The sequence below is a fragment of the Falco cherrug genome, chromosome 8, assembly GCF_023634085.1.
Source record: "Falco cherrug isolate bFalChe1 chromosome 8, bFalChe1.pri, whole genome shotgun sequence".
NCBI classification, from domain to species: Eukaryota; Metazoa; Chordata; class Aves; order Falconiformes; family Falconidae; genus Falco; species Falco cherrug.
The window spans coordinates 15,063,326-15,080,784 of record NC_073704.1 but is presented as its reverse complement, the minus strand read 5'-3'; the positions used below and the strand labels follow the sequence as shown (position 1 = coordinate 15,080,784).

At 37.5% G+C, this 17,459-nt stretch overlaps 1 protein-coding gene across 5 annotated transcripts in view; it reads left to right on the top strand.

Annotated features, from left to right (window-relative positions):
- PARD3B (par-3 family cell polarity regulator beta) overlaps positions 1 to 17,459 on the top strand; it is a 413,251-nt gene that overhangs the window by 252,982 nt on the left and 142,810 nt on the right. For all 5 annotated transcript variants that reach the window (XM_055718425.1, XM_055718428.1, XM_055718426.1 and 2 more), the window contains one exon: positions 16,941 to 17,147. In XM_055718425.1, the coding sequence (XP_055574400.1) occupies positions 16,941 to 17,147 (207 nt within the window). The remainder of the gene's footprint in view (positions 1 to 16,940; positions 17,148 to 17,459) is intronic.

Here is a 17,459-nt window from a genome sequence, read left to right as displayed (position 1 = left end):
AGATGCATTGAAGACTGTTTAAAGCTGATTCAGAGCAGATACTAACGTGTGTGTTAGGAAAGGAGGGTAATTGTTGTACACGTGGAAGAAAATATTTGTAGATCTTTCCTGAAAGAGGGAAGCTGGAGTTTTGTAAATAAAATTGTCATAATGTATTTTGGATGTAAAATGAAGGTCTATTACAATGGGTGCATAAAGAGAGATAAGTTAATAATGGACACCTCTGCTGTGGCATTCTCCAAGCCTAAGCACTTTACTTTGCAATGTTAATAGTATTCTTTTAAGGTCATTTTTTGCATATAATTTTGATACATTGTTTGTTGCTTTAACCACTTTCATTAAAATTTTATGAGCCTTTTCAGAGAATCAGACAAGAAAATGCAAATAAATTATGCTTTTTATTTAGTATGTAGTAGATACAGTATTACTGTATGTGTAAACAAATAAAAATGCTTCTTTATTAATACAGCAAACACTATGTGGGAAGATCCTGCTGTAGTCAGTCCATAAACCACATATGCTTTAAAGAATCACTTTTGACTGTAAGTAGCAAGTGCTGGGCCTAAATCTCTGGATTTGGAGCAATATAGAGTGGTAGTGTAAAAAGATTAAATATTTCATATATTATGCATAAAATGGGGGGTCATGAGTTATGGGGCACAAGATTGAAGCTGAAACCTTAAGGCATTCATTTTCTGAGAGCAAGTACTTAATATTTTTTAAACCCCTATCCCTATATGGACTCTGGTTGCCTGGTTTCCCTCTTCCTTTCCTACCCTTTTTCCCCTCATGGAAGTGCCCACAAGGAATCTTTTAAAATTCTGACCTGAGCACTCACCAGTCAGCACAGCAGTATGTGTCTGTGATTAGCTTACCTGCCTTTCATACTGCTCCTTCACCCAGCAAGACGCCAAAGCATCGTAGAAAGTAAAGGTAGCTAGTGAATATTTAGTGATAAGGGATGTGGGTATATACTTGATATACTTTGATTCAAACCAAAATAACACGTTCACGTAACCACCATTTGATGAAAAAAAACCCAGCTTCTCAGCATCGTATATGCAGATCAACACAACCCTCTTCCCATGGGTTTTCTTGGGACTTCTTTGTAGGTTGTTGTTTGGGTTAAGGGCCATCTTGGTGATGTTCTGACACCCTTTTTTATGTTTAGTACTTCTCGTCAACTGGAGATGCAAGAATCTTCTGATACTGACCTAGAGCAAAAGAAACAGTAAAATGATCAAATATAGAGTGAACTCTGCCATTGTATGTTTTAAGCATTTACCTTGCAGGTAGTACTGCTCACTTCAGTGTTCCTCAAACCTCAGTGACAGTGTTTCTGCAACAGTAACTTCTTTCAGACCTATGTGACTTGGCATTAAAACCTCCACCTCTTTCCTTCTATCTTCTGTCTTGTTAGACCAAATACTTTATGATCCAAACTGAAAGAAGAAGGGAACTTAGACATTTTTAAGGAAGTTTCTATAGCTAAAGAAGCCGAGGCAGTTAATTCTTCTCCCAGTTTAATGATAAGTTACACTTACAGCGTATGAAGAGTCTTCACTTGCACTGTAATTTGCATTAGCAGAACAGAGAGCCCATTTTGTTAGTGATTTTTTGAAAATGGAAACCAGGAATGACTGCTGGAGTAAATAGAATCAATAAACAACAAAAAGGCCAACAATACTAAAAGGGCTAATACTAAAATACGCTTTTGCAATTTGATCTTTCATGTGTTTCTTATCTTTGGTAGAGGATTGTTGCTAAACTTCAAACAGCATTTCTTAGGACCTTCACATAAATTAATTGCCTGTAGTTTTCAGTTCAACAGTTTAATTGCTTAATCAGACTAAGAAAACCTAGTGATTAAAAACTAAGTCATATGGTATAAGATAATGTAAATATTAGCTCTTACTCAGAATAGCTGGTTTAGATCAAACTGAATGAACTAGAAGGGTAGTATGTTTGTAATGTGCTTTACCATAGAGGAATATCATTTGTCTTCTTTAAGAGTTAAAAGCACAAACATCTGAAGAACAAGAGTCAGCAATAAAACTGTGCTAAAGCTGCTACAAAGCACCAACTCCAAATCAGAGGGCTTCTGCACTAAAACAGATTTAAGAGTTGTTGGGGGAGTTTTATAATCTATTTTGAGAAAAATTAACCCATTCTGTGAAACAGCATCTAAGCAAGAAGAGACTGTTCTGTCAGAACTGACTTGAAATAAACAAATAGCAAAACCAGTTTAAGAGAACATAAGGAAATTCTGTGTTTAGCTTTTCTAGATTGCTGTTCAGAAGAAATGAACCACTAATGTAGTCTTTAAAAGATGAGGAAGGAACTTGTTATTAGCTCTGTTATGGGCCGGTGCATGCAATATTCATTTGAAATACTGTACTTAACAATTAAAGTTCATCTGAATGTGAAATCTGAGTAAATTAATATTGTGCCAAAACATCTGGGTTTTATGTTTAAAATAGAAAACACTTGAGGCATAGGTGCGTAAAAGGAATATAGCAGGAGATGAACTGTACTTTACAAAGTGTTGACAAATCATAAATAAATTACTGCAGAAACAGAGATCTGTAGTCCTGCCATTCAAAAGAGAGCCGATATCGCAGAAATACAGGTAGGTTTGATGAAAAATTAGTAGAGGTACCAAGTATTATTCTATTTGATTACAAGTGCAGTGGGGTTTTAGCCCGTGATTAGGGAGGTTCTTTGCACTTTCATAATGCAAGTAATAAAGAACTGATAGGAACAGGAAACAGTGTCATATTTATTTTGGTTTTTTGTTTGTTGTTCTGTACACCTTTCATCTGTACCACATCCCAAGAAGGTAACACTGGTCATACTGGATCAGACAAAAAGTCTATATAGCCTCTGTCCTCTTTCTGAGACCACCAAATGCTAATGCCTAATAAGAAATACAAAGATATGACAAGTTTATACCTTGTGTCTCCAAGAGCTCTCCTTGCCTTCAAATATTCAGGAATTTAAAGAGCGAAGGCAAGAACAGTTTCTATGTATCTGCTAATCTTCAATAGATTTCACTTCTCTAGAGTTTTCATGCTTCCCTTTGAACACATGTAAACACTTAGTAACCACATCAGAAAAAATTATTCACAAAAATGTTTATCAGGGTTGTTGCTCTGAAGAGAAATTATGACTGATTGCCCGTTACTTTCTTTTTCTCTTACAGCAAAATATGAACCCAACTAGTAGCTTCCTGCTTCTTCCTGTGGGACTGCTTTTTCACAGGGGGGCCAATTAAGCACATGGTAGAAGAGCCATCACGTTTTTTTATTCTATGAACATTAACCCCAATGTTTCAAAATCTGATTTTAGTTTTCTGCTCTTGAAGTAAATTCCATAGTACATATCACTGTCCAATATAAGGATTGATATACTCGTTAAAGGTTGAGGGAAGAAGCTGCCAAGCAGCTCTGATTAACCGCATGATAATATGCATGAACTTTTATTATATAAATTTTATTATGTAAGTATTGAAGTAATTGATTGTCACAAGTCTATACCCAGCCACGTTATGGCTTGTTTTGCATTATCTTCTTGAGGAAATTGAATGGCATGCATTTCACAGATTAACCAAATTTCCCTCTTAACTGTGAAGAAAATACTGGCCCACAGTCAGAGGAAGACTAAAGAAGGCAAAAATATTTGACAAAAAACAGGATGCAATGCAGAATACAGATGCAAGTGTTCACTTTTGATACAGAAGAAACAAAAAGTTAGTATAATCGTACTGAAGCCAGGAATTTTTTGTAATCATTGAACATGAAAGCTATTTATACAGTTGGTCAACTTGAAAAAGTTAAATGCAGCACTAACCACTGTAAAAAACAAAATAAGATGCTCTGATATTGCTAAACAAAATGTGGCAGAGCAACTTAATATCCTTCAAATTATTCAAAATGTTTGTGTACATTTCTTCTTAATGTTTATGAGGCTGGCTGTTATTGTAGGTGGAGCAAAAGCTTATAATTTCAAGATTAGTGATACTTGTTATTTAGTTTTAAAAATCTATTGAAGGGCTGGTAATGGAAGTAGTAGTACCTAATTTTTATATTGTCATAGCATTTAGAAATTAGAAATGCAGCTGAGAAGCGACATGATTGCAAAGAATGAAGTTTTATACCTCTTTGTTGTATGACTGTGTATAGGTAGCCAAATATATTTGCCTGCATGTGTGAGTAAACTGTGTTTATGGACAGTATCTGAGTTTTGAGGGCAAAAAAAGATTGATGCTCTATCCTTTTACTATTAAATAAGCCAAATAGAAAATTCAAAATGAGATTACCGGAAAGGAAGACGTTTATGCTTGCAAATGATTCAGGGTATTAAACAGCAGTATGTCATTTGCAGTATCATGTTAAAATTTGAAAACTTTATACCTGCTAACTCTCAAATTAGCGTAACAGAAAAGAGTTAACAAGAATACATTTTCCTTTTATTTAGTTGTGCTGTATATCTGACAGCATTTCTTTGTACACAGCTTCATTTCCTGGTTGGTTGATGATCAACAGTAACTCCTGCTTTGCTCATTAATATAATTATCTAGTCTCCCTGAAGGTGTTCTGGCTAGAGGTCAGACCCTACTAAGGTCAGTTGTCAGTCTCAAGCAAAACCTAAACTGTAATTAAGGATCTGCAGATTAGTATTTCAGAAGTTAGCATTGTCCAGCATATTTTGGATGGGTTACATCTATGTAACAGGAAACTGTTACTTAAAATAAGAAAAAAACCAAATCAAAACACACTACTTGAAAGTGTTCTTTTAAAAATATGTAACTACTTGTTAATTTCTTTTTTAAATGCCATAGAACTATTTAAAGAGTACAGTGAAATTTTACTGTAGATAAGTGGCTTCCAAAATTTTTTTTTTTTTTTTTTTAATCTGGACAGGGGGAAACACTGCAACAAACTACCCTTGTAAGCTGCAGTTAGCAGAGATGCTTTTGCCTCAGAAACCTCACATGATGATGTGCTCAAAGTGTGAAGTAATATTTCAAAACTATTGATAATCTATGATGATGCATCTTTGTATTGTTTATATTTCTAAAGCTATTTACTTCCCAGACCTTTGATTCCTTCAAGTAAAAACAGAGCTTTGAAAGAGTAAACAGATTCTTACTGAAAAGTATATAAACACATTCATTTCTTCTTACCCTTTAGCAGGACTGGGGGGTAACTTAATACGGTCTCTGGATTGCTGTAATAATAAAGAGCTTTTTTTCACCTAGAAATCACTACTTTGAATCTATCACAGGCTGAACTTACTAACATCTGACACTTGTGCTGTAACAACATAAAATGAGTTAATGTTGTCTGACTCTGTGGACCGGTATGTGTAATGGCAAAGTATAGTGCCAATAGAGTACAGTGATCAAAATACAGATACTCAGCTGGCAGGCAGTGGAAAACTGTTGATTTACTCCAGCTGAGGATTTGGTCCCCAGGCTTGAGCCAGACTGAAAATGAACCTACCTGTTCCAGTTCTAGAGTCCCTTTTACTCTGAGCACACTTAGGCTTTGATCTTATAGTAAGAGTCCTAAAAGTCCTATCAGTTGCTTTAGGACCCTGTTTCAGCCAAAGATTGCATTTTAGTATTAATTTAGGATGTTTCATTGTACTGATTTATTTTGATTGGATTGCTGTCTCTTTGAAATAACTGCCTGTTCTTGCAGAAAAGTTGCCTTTAATACCAGATTTTGAAATTTCATCCAAGGATGCAACCACCATGTGTAGCTGAAATGGATCAAATTGGGCACTGAGTATTGCACCTGATACATGGTACTGTACAGGTGATTAAAAGTCTGATTATCCAAGTGCATCATGATCTAATTGTAGCTGGACTCTGGTCCATGCTTCAAGACTCTGTGAAGCCACTGAGCCAGAACCATGTGTTTTCCAACAACATTGAGCCCAACTTAGAAGAAACCTTTATTTTTCAAAGACAAGCCACCTTGGATTTGTCCATATTAAGATGTCATTTGATTGTGCTTAACCTGTATCAAGTTATCTTGGTTGCAGAATCACTGTACCTGCTGCTTACCATCCTGTTAATACTGGATATATTTGGAAATTTACATCATAATTTAGGATTTGACTAGGTTCCTCCAGAAATGTCCCCATTGGTTGATAAGGGATGTCACCAAGAAGAATTGGAATGACCTTTGCTTCTTTGACCCTACATTTCTGCGGTCTGGTACCATATTATGTTTGGGAGCATATTTGTATCTGCTCGTTTATTGGGCAAGTGAAAGGGAACAAGGTAATGTCATTTGCACATAGGCAAGAAAAACGGATTAAAAAAAATCAAGAGAAGTTTCTATTCATTTGCTACTACAGTTAAATCACATTCTAAGTCATTCCATGCAACAATTCCAGTAGGTTTTCTAATTTGCCATTTAAATATATTGTAGCGATGCAAAACTGCATACTGGAAAGATCCTATAACTCGGTAAATAGAGTAACAACTTTAGGATACTAAAAATTGCTGCAGGGGAAACAAGAGATCTGGGGAGGTTCCCTATTCCATGGCGGGTATTGAAAGCTAGGTCCACATTTGGTAAACGTCTAAGAATGTAACAAGTTTTCCAAAAATACAGGTTTGTGAAACCAGCTTTCTGTGATATCTTGTTCACATCCTTGCCAGTTGTTTCGGTTTTTTTAAACTTTTCATTAAAACAACACATCATGATATGTCTAGCAAGGGAGCTGTAAATGTCTTAAGGAAGGGTTGTACTATACGCGCCCAAACAAGTGTAAAGTGTAAAGCAGTGAATCGTATAGACCAGGTCTCAGAGCTAACCAGTATAACTAAAGTAGTATTTTTACTTTCTTTTTAAGCAAGGCTGGGATTGTAACTCAGTTGTGAATCACGTCTGTTAAAAACCCAGAAGACAGCCAGATGTCATTGGGTGTGAGTCTTTGCACATACAGAACAGTTTAGCAAAATCCATTGCGGCAGCTGTTCACAAGGAAAATTCCTTGCCATTTGTGCCATGAATTGCCTGTGATTTTTCTAAGGATTCAGTTTTGTGGAAGAAAGTAATGAAAATATTTTCCATGTTTTAAGACCTACAAAATAATTGTTCTCAATACTGAAGTCTTTATTTTACTTACATTTTCTCTGCTGACGTGACCCTCTGCCTTCTTGAGTTTCTTATTAAACTCTGCAACTGAAACACGTAGGCTGAGGGGCATGTATGGAATATTCCTTTCTAGCTTCTGGTGTGTTGATAGATGGGATCACTGTCCTTGCTGAAAATGTGCACATGGAACATCATTGTATGCTCATGTACTTACACGAGTGCATATGTATTTCTGTTCCTCTACTTTAGGTACAAGTTTGCTGCCAAGTTTACCCAGATCCAACTAATGTTAGAGGAAATAACCTAGACATGAAGATTAAACTTTCCTTCCCTAAAAGCTGTAGCAAAGGACCTAGTTCACAGCTTACTTGCACATAAAGCTTGAAAGGTTTCCTTTCACTCCTTTTCAAGTTATTGGTGGAAAGGGGGTAAAAAAATAAATAATAATATTACCTGGCTGGAAGAATATAGTTTTCCTACTCCTCAATTATTCAGATATGGCAAGAGGGAGGTATATTCTTTGAGGGGTTTTGGTTGGTTGGTTTTCTTTTTTCCAAAAACAATCCTCATCTCTGGAATGACACCAAAGAAGTTTCAGTACAGAGCATAGTTTAAGGGTTGGGGAGGTAGGGAAATTAAAGCATGTAAAATAAAGCTAGATTAAAGACCCAATATATACTGTAACAATGGATTCAGATGTGACAAGTCTATAATAAAATGCTGTTATCAAATTTTTAAGCATTCAAATGATCTTAAAAATCTCACTAGGAAATATAGAAGAGCCTTGGCTGAGGACTTTTGCTGAAAACCTACATAATCCTTTCAAATTCTGTAGGGTTTTTGCATCAAAGCTTGCCAAATAAATGCTTCTTGTAGTTAATAGTAGGTTTGACAGAATTTGGCATATTCCCATTCAAGAGTTGGATTTTGACATCAACTTTTCAGAATTGTTTCAAGACAAATGTTATTAAACTCTCAAACAAAGCAATTTCAAAAATATGCATGCCTTTGTGAATGGCCTCTGTGTGCATGTATTGATAGATTGATTACAGGTGTATATGCACCTTTTTTACAGGTTATTTTCTGGCAAAATCAAGAATATGCATTAATTTCTTAAACTGAAAATAAAACCTGTGCACTTTCTATTTAAATATGTACAAATAGAAAAAAAAAATGGGGTTTCATAACTTATGGAAATCAATCTGTAAACTTAACGAAGTGTAGGTTAGGAGCAAAAGGTGTGAGTTGAGTACTTCTTTTGGTCTGCTTTTTTTTAAAGTGCTGCAAGGAACAAATTGTCCTGCGTTTCTTTGCTAATAGGGCACACTGATCACTGGAAAAGGTGATTCTGGTTTTGTTCGGGGTTTATGAGTAAAGGTTTGTTGTTGGAAATGGCTCATTTACTCTGTATGTGCCTGAGACAGAAAGTCTGAGTCCTCTGAAGCTTTTGTAAATACACGTTGCAGAATCTTCCCAGACTGAGATGTTTGCCTGTTTGTAGTTGGCTAATCCAGAAGTGGTTCCCTGATAAGGTTAATGCCCAGTTAATTGCTCCTAGCCTTGACATACAGTTTAATTGCTACTTGGCCAACATATGTTTGCTTGCTCTGTGTAGGATTCTAGTGGATATAGTGATGCAAACCACAGACTGGTGGAGGGCAAACAAAATAAATACAGTATTTTATGTTCTTTTAATTCAGGGCCAAGTGGATTTGGATGAAGTGTTTATTTAGTTCGCTGGCTGCTTTAGATGCTGTGGCATATTGATTCCTTTTATTACTAGCAGCCATTTAACCTGACCTCTCTCAGATCCAGTATTTTAAAAGCCATAAATTTTAACTTTACTTATGAGCAAGGACTGAAATGCTGTGAAAGCCTTTTTATTAGCAGAGCTTTGCCTTACTCCATGTTCATGTGTCACCCATGGCAACAATATTTAAAGCATCTTAAATTAGAGCTGCTGCTGGGCAGTTTGGTGGTGGTAGTGTTAGCAATAAAGAGAGCTCATAAATATCTCAAGCATGTAAGATTCACTGATCAGAGTGTGGGTAGGTGTACAAAAGCAATGCTGTTACTAGCAAAAAGATAATCCTTTTTCCAGGTTATTTTCTTAAAAATCTAGCTTTCTTAGTCTTGATGTTCACAGATAAGTAAAAGCACACACAAACGAAGTCATATAAGTTGTTTGTTAATTGCAAGTTAAATTGGTGGAATTGAAATGTATTTTTCTTTGTTGCCTTGGCTTGACTTTTCTTTTACAATAATGATCTTCCTTGTTGTTGCAATAGCCTAAATTAATTCCCCAATAACGCTTAAAGCAATCTTTAAAATGCAGCTTATATGAGTGTTTGTAAAAATGTGTTCAGGCTAAAACTTGATGCATAAAAATGACATATCGCTTTTTAAAAAAGAAAATATTTATGAATAAAATGATAGATATGAGGGAATTTATTTCTGCATTCACATGTAAAGAACTCAAAGCTTTGAATTAGTGAAAAAAACCCAGAAAGCTTAATATGAACTTTTTGCATCCTTTTATTTTCTTAGTGCTGGTTTAAATTAGTCATTTTTAAAACTACGATTTCAGGCTTGATGACTAAGATTGAGTAATAATTCAGCGGCTTATTTCAAAATAGGCTTAAATCTTCACAAAATAGATAGATCTGGCTTCCTTTCTGCTGTTCTGCTATAAGTTTCCTCCTCTGTCCCACAGGTCAAAGGTAACACTCTAGATGTTAGCCTCATACCATTAGAAGTGACTTTGTTTAAATATTGGTGTAGGAACTCTCACTTCGTGTTAAACTTTGGCCTGGGAACACAAATGTTGGTTTAGTTTGAGAAGTGTAATTTATATCAATTAATCTCAGAAAGTGTCACGTTTCCCAATCTTTTAAAGACGGATTGAAATGTTTGACCTTATCAGAGAGTGTCTGTGGAAGCAGAAGTAAAGTAATCACAGGGTGCTGGAACTTTTTACTACTACTCAGTTCCAGACTGATCAATTTACAAGGTGCCTGAAGTCACTGGGGAATCATGTTTTCTGAAAACTGGACTTTGTCCTTTCTGCATTGCTTTTCCTATAGGGTTTTGGGTTTTTCCCTCTATCAGGTTGTAACAGCTATATCTAAAATCAGTTTGATATAAATAAATATCCTTGAGCAGTAAACTGCTTTGTTAGGCGGCCAGGTATCTTAATTTATAGTGGGACCTGTTTGAAGGGCAAGTGCTTCAGTTTGCACCAAAGAGAATGCTAGCCTGCTGGAGGAGTAGGGATTCAAATGCCTAGGAAACGTTTTCACTGGATGCAGAGCTCTGCTGTGAAGTAGAAGGTTATGCAAGAGGTTAAGCTTGTGTAACCAAATGAAGAAAACTGATTATTACAACAGATAATGTCAGGCATTCTTTTGTGCAAAGACAGGCTTGGCTGCATTTTGTCCAACATTCAGCACTAACCTACCAAATGCATGTGCCATTTCTCAGTTTCTGCTTGAACCCCTTTCTTCTTTTGCTTTTAGTTCTTAGCTCTAGTATTGTTGCACTGTGAGACTTATTAGCACTTTTGAGATGTTTAATGCTGTACATATTATTTTGAAAATATTAACACTTTTTCTGCAGTGTTGTTTATCAGTGTAGAAAACAGCAACACCAGCATACTATTCTAAGATGACAGTAGTGCATTTTCACCTCTTGCCTAATGGCTGCCTTATTCCAAGCAATTTTTCTTCAGTTGGCTAAAGCTCAGCGTACCTTCTGGGCTATAAATTGTGAATTACTATTATTCATAGTTGAAACTGCACTTTGTGCAAATATGGGCTAAATTGCAATCATTATATATACTAAAATAGATTGAAATATCTGTAAATCTGAAGACTGTAGCTGGCTCTTCTAATCAGAGAACTTGTTAAATTCTCCCATGCTTTGATTTCTCTTTCTTAGATTATTTTTTTCCCCCCTGTGTCAGGTGTGGGGTTGTTCTCTGTTCAGAATTTTTGCTTCTAATTTGGAATGCTTAATTTGAGGTATAAAATGAGCAAAACGGTATGTGTTGTCTTTAATATGTGAGTGCAAGATACGATTTTTCTCTTGCTTTTTATCAAACCCTTCATAATCTTTTTGATGCTACATGTATAAACTAGTGTTGAAGAAAAGGCTACAGTATTATCTAAGGTTATTCTACAAAAATGTCTTACTAAAGGTCTTCATTTGAAAATCACAAGCTAAATGATGAAATGATTTTCAAATTCCTCCTTCCTAAGTCATTCTCTGCATTGAATCGATTGATGGTTGAGGAAGTATCTGAATATGAAAATATAAGTGAGAGGAAAAAGCCCTTTGGAGTTGTACGTACTGTGAATCCTACCAGAACTAAATGAAAATACATTAAACAAAATGCTTTATAAAGAATTGAATGTGAATTAATTTGTCACCATATGATGTTGCAACCCTGTGGGTAAGAACCATGTCTGTCTACCTGTTTTCTGATGATGGTGACATATGGAGATTGGTAGTAATGACAAGTGTTTTCTCTTTTGACTTTATGCTTATTAAAGAGACACACTCCCAATTTTCACTTTATAACCAGTTTATTTAGAGGTAAATTTCCAAAAGGAGCTAAAGGGAGGGTAAAGCAGTCAAGTCTTATGGTGCTGTTTCTTGCCTTTTGTATCTTTCGATATCTTTCACTAAGGTAACAGATTTGGTTCGAGCTCATACAAAAGGTTTCCCTGCAGCAGGGATATGTTTTGACTAAATTTTGCTGAAGGGCCTATTTTACCAGCATGATACCTATATAATTTGATTCTGTACAACAGAAATCCTACTTTTTCTTTCCTGAACAGGGTGTTTCTGAAACCATGCTTGCTAGCCTCGCCTCTGCAAGTGTGATGTAAGGTTAGCAATACGTTAATTTGTGTTAAAAAAAAAAAGCAAACATAAATCTGATCAGTGGGTTGTATTTTGAAAATCACAGGAACATATATGTATCAAAAGATATTTTAAACATGCCCCAATTCCTTTAGAGAAGAGAGAACGATAGAGCAAGTGGTTAGATCAGTTAGATTGGGATAGGCCTGCATTCAGGGAGGCTAAGCTGGGCATCTTGAATGTTACCCGAGGTGTATGTCCAAAGCTGAACAGGCACTGAGCTGTACCTGTTTCCTGAGAAGCCATTGGCATATCTCACTCTGAGTCCTACCACAAAAGAAGTCGGCCTCGGTGCTTTCGTGAGCAAACAGTTGTTTGCCTGCTGAAAGCACTCCTGTGCTACCTCCAGCTTCCTGGCATCCGCAGGGTAGAAGACTCATTGTTTTCATAACTGTTTTCCCTTCTCTAGTAAGACATGCACCTCCGTCTTCTACGGTGCAGTAGGAACCAGGGATGTGTGTGTTTAGGGCTCTGGTAAATACAGAGCCAGACTATTTATCATTTATTACAACTTTGTGTTTATTCTAGTTTTTCAGTCTCGGTGACACTTCCCTTTCTTTTTTTTTCCTTCATAACTGGTTTTTACCTCACTGTATCTTTTGAAATGTAAATAGTAAATTAGTCTAGCTCGCACAAATAGGTTCCTCTAAATATTGTCCTTTAGATATTCATATAGTTTCAGTATTCAAGAAGAATAGTTATCAGAAAAGTAAAATTAATGACAAATATATAAACTGTTTACTGTTTAGGGTGTCTCAGGAGTTGTATTTCATTTAGAGTGGCAGTGATTCATGGCTTCTCTTCAATTCCACTCTCTCTACGCATGCCTGTGGGGTGACTTGCATTGCCCATAAGGCTGTGTCATTTGTTTCTTTTGATTTTCATGACTGACATCTTGCTTTTGGCATGTTTTCTTCTGCTGGGCTATAAAAAAAAGGAAGGAATGTGCAAATGTCAGGGGAAAAGAGAAGCCTGGAAATACCTGAACTAATAATAATAGTAATAAAAGAACAGAAAGCAGGTTTACTTTTACTTGTACATTAAGAAAGAAATATCTGTGGTAGCCATGTTGATATTGAGCAGAAAATTAAGGTACATGTAATGCCACCTCTCAGTTGAAGAATGATCAGTTACAGATATCATCTAGAAACCAGCATTTCAGCCAGTCGTAGGCGGGTACTGATGTCAGTTGTTGCTTTATCTCATAAATTCAGTAGAAATGCATAAAGTAATTCACCATTTATAAAAAAATAAAGGGGATGCTTCAGTTCACTTTTTGTCATTGTACTACAATGAGCAGTAAAATGAGGGCTCCAGAATTTAAAATCCGTAAAAAGAAACATTTTTACATGATGAAAAACTATATTTCTCATTGCCAAACTATAGTTTTGTATTCAAAAATCTGTGTCAGGCTATGTACACACAGACATACACACACAGAGAAATGCCAGTTAGTAACTCACAAAAGTGTGTTTGTGTGTGGTGGTGGTGCTGTTTATTTGTTGGGGGGGGGGGGGTGTGTGTGTTATGCCTATGAAGAAAAATATGTGTCTTCAGGCTTACAGCAGTCCTAAAGGTTTGCAGAATTGGAAAAAGTATTAGGGGTGGGACAGGGGAGGGAAATTTCCCTAGCTGGGATCTGGTAGTTGTTTGTTACAGAGTCTTGTGCATTTCTCTGTACAGCATCCAGTAATAATAGATGCTGGCTGTGAAAACTAGAGGACTGCTCTCCTGGCTTGGGGAAGCTCTCCAGCTCCTGTATCAGTACTTGTGCACTAATATGTGATTGCTGCAGCAGTGAAAGAAAAAAGAAATAAAAGCTGAATTGCAAAACTATGAAGTCCTTACTAAAAACTCTGGTGAAAATGTCCAGGGATGTAAAGTCCTTGAGTGAACGTTCCCCTTCTTAATGAGGTTGCATGGCTACTACTGTCATCGATAAGAAAAAATTCAGTCATTTTTCACCTGGGTTCAGATGCTTCTTTACGCATAGATTTTGATAGTAATAGTGAGAAGCTTCCAATGGTGCCAGTGAAATTTCAGACTAAATGATGACATTTATAAAAAGGGGTAGCTCAGTGCTTAATACTAGTCTGTGACTAAAGGTTCTCAGTAAGTTTTTGAATAAATGACGACACCTTTTAAATGATAGAACACAGGAAGATCGAAGAAGAAATTTAACTTCTAGTGAGGGAGAAATACAGTTAATCTTTTAGCCATTTTATGCTGTCCTTTAAGGTAACACATTATTTTTTTATGTTAGGCAATGAAGTGACCAATAAGCCAATTCTATTATTTTGGGAGCATTAGAAAAAAAATAATTCATTTTCCAAGGTAGTGGTGTTTGGGATTTACTTGGTAGGTAAAGAGTACTCTGTTTTGTTTCTTTTTTCCTCTTTTTAGTAGCAAGCTGAAAATACTCCATGATAGTTGCTATAAGCGTTCTCTTTAAAATATTAAAACCAGGAAGTTATTGATTACAAAAATTAATTCCTCAGGGGACTTCCATGTTAGGACAGAATAGCAAAATAAAGACTATTTATACAGAAAGAAACATACTTTGCCAATAACTGAATTTCCCATGCAATTGTTTTAGGCGAGTGTTGGACCTTCTCTTGGTGCCCCGGGCTGAGCCGGGCGGCGTGTGCCCGGGTGCTGCTGCCAGGGTGCCTGGCCAGGCAGGGGAGGCACAGCCAGCCCCAGCAGCCGGCTTGGTTTCTTGGGTTTTTGGTATGTGTAGTGCTGGAGCGTATCACTCCAGACCTTTGGTGTTGGCCTGGATTTTCTTAGGAATGGCCTTCAAATGTTAAGAGTAGTCTTACAGCCTGAGTAATTGGCTTAGCTTTATGTAAGGCAGGTTCTAACCGGCGTTTAACCCAAGACTTCCCCCCCCACCCCCCAGGTAATACAGTTTAGGGCACTAATTTAGTGTAGTACAGCTTGTACTGGAGTGGGTACATCAACACCTTGGTGTTTGATGCCACTGTGTCAGGTGGCTGGGGCACTGCAGCAGCCTGGACACGGGCCCTGGCTGCAAACCTCACGGAGCCATGGGCACCGGTGGCCCTACAGGGCCTTGGCCGCCTGCTGCTGCCCCGGGGCTGTGGCCCTTGCTTCATCACAGGTGCTCTGGGCGCCCTTAAGCTGTCCCACCGTGGGCAGCGCTCCCGGGAGCTCTGCAGGCAGGGCAGTGGCAGCTGCTGCCCACAGAGGTGGGCACCATAGCCCCTGGGCTGCCTTCACCCCTCAGCTGAGGCCGACGACCCGGCCTGGCAGAGCGCTCCACTTTCTTGGGGTGCTGCTGCCAGTCGCGCCTGCCAAGCAACCCGGTGGGGCTGCTTGCTCACCGAAAACCAAAGGGACTTCTCTGCTGGTCAGAGTGGCTTTTGCTTTGCCGTCATTTAGAGTGGTTGTTCTCTTGGTTTTGTCTCTCTTGGCCTGAGAGAGGCACAACAGTGACTCTTACTAATGCACAAGGGGTGTTTCAGTGATTTTAAGCACCTTTCTGTTGTATGGGAGTCATTGCTCTAACTTGCTGATTTGGCGATAACGGTAGTCTCCACAATGGCAGTTGGTGAACAAAAGGAAGGTTGCACTGTGTGACCTAGCACAGGCTGCCCTTAAACTTGTCTCTACACCCTCCACTTCCCCACCTTATTTTCAGCTGCATATCAGTCTGCAGGTAATAGAAGTGTCAATTGCTTTATGTAGACACTACTGATGAGTCTCTATTTGGTGGCAATTCTTAGCTTTTTTCCTTTTAAGAATTCACTGATCACACTGTTCTAGTTCGGTAATACCTGCACTCTAGAATTGCTAAAATCACAGCATATAGTACGAACATGTCTTTACTGTGATCCTTGAATCACTTCAGGCATGACAGTATATGGACATGTATGCAAAGGTCTTCTGTTCTTGTATTCTCCTGTTGCTTGCCTTAGAAGTTGAAAACAAAAGCATTTGTGTTCTCAAAGACAGAAGGCATATTGCAAGGCAGTCTCTTCTTCAGTGTCTGTATGTCATTTACTGTTCTGCCGCATAAAAACTAAGTAGATCCTACAAAGACTTTTAAACTAAGCTGAGAATTTCTTGGTTGGTTGGTATGCATGTGTTCATTAAACTTTTTTCTTTACCTATTTACTGTCATTGTATTAATACTAATTAACACTAATGCTACCACAAAAGTCCTTTCTAAGGTCAGATAGTCAAGCATTTAGAGAGAGGAAACAAGTGGGACTTGGGAAGGTATTTGCTGGTTTTTGTATGAAGTGCTTTCTTATGCATATAAACAAGGAAAAAGGCAGCAACATCATTTATGTGAAGCTGTACTTTTCTGGACATACTTGTTTCTTGAAAAACATGCTGTATATGTTGATAGCGTAGTACTAGTTTCAGCTTGAGGAAAAAGGTTGGATAAGACTGTGAGAGAACTATTAATATCTTCTCTTGAGAGAAATGTGTTTGAAAATATCAACCATTCGTACAACCTGATTCATTCTAAAACCCAAAACTTTTGTTGTGTAGCAATGTTTGTTTTTGTGAGCCTAAGGGTAATGCTCTCTTTGAGATTGTTAGCAGTGTCCAGTTGGGTGTTGCTGTCAAAGGAGCAAGAAGCAGCCCCGTCCTTATCGCTGGTGCAGGCTTTAAAGTGACAAAGTGAGCCAGCTATGGCCCATCACTATTGTCAGGTCTGTGAATTATGTGCTATTCCCTCCAAGTCTGAATGGGGGTATCTACTGAAGTAGTTTTAACTTGTTATTTTAGAACAAATTACATTGATTGCATACTATTTCAAAGGCCCCAAGTAATAAAGTAGACAATTAAATGTGTCTAACTAGTTTCATTTCTCTGCATGGTTTTAGGTTAAAAAAAACCAAACAAACTTAACTATTTGTTTTCCAGACTCTCCTGGCAAAGATTTTGGTCCTACTCTGGGATTGAAGAAGTCCAGTTCTCTTGAGAGTCTTCAGACTGCTGTGGCTGAAGTTAGGAAGAATGAACTCCCTTTTCACAGACCCAGGCCTCACGTGGTCCGTGGTCGGGGGTGTAATGAGAGTTTCCGAGCTGCCATTGACAAGTCCTATGATGGACCTGAATACGGAGAAGAGGGTATGTTGCTAATGGCATGTATTGAGGGAGCCACCTTCAGTAGCACTATTGAGGGCCAACTCAATAAAGCACATAAGCAAGTGATTTAGTCCAATCGAAGCTGATAGCATTTTAAAAGCTGCTCATGTCTTCCACTGAATAGAGTTGTCTTTGCAGTATAGTATCCAACCTTGACTGGGTTTAGTGTAGTCTTTCACTGATCTCCTTCGGGGCAGGGGTAGGTTGGAGGATTTAGAACTCAATCCTTAAATAATTATATTTTTCAACTTCAAGAAGCAGCTGCCTTCTTGAGATTACATTAAAAATTATCTT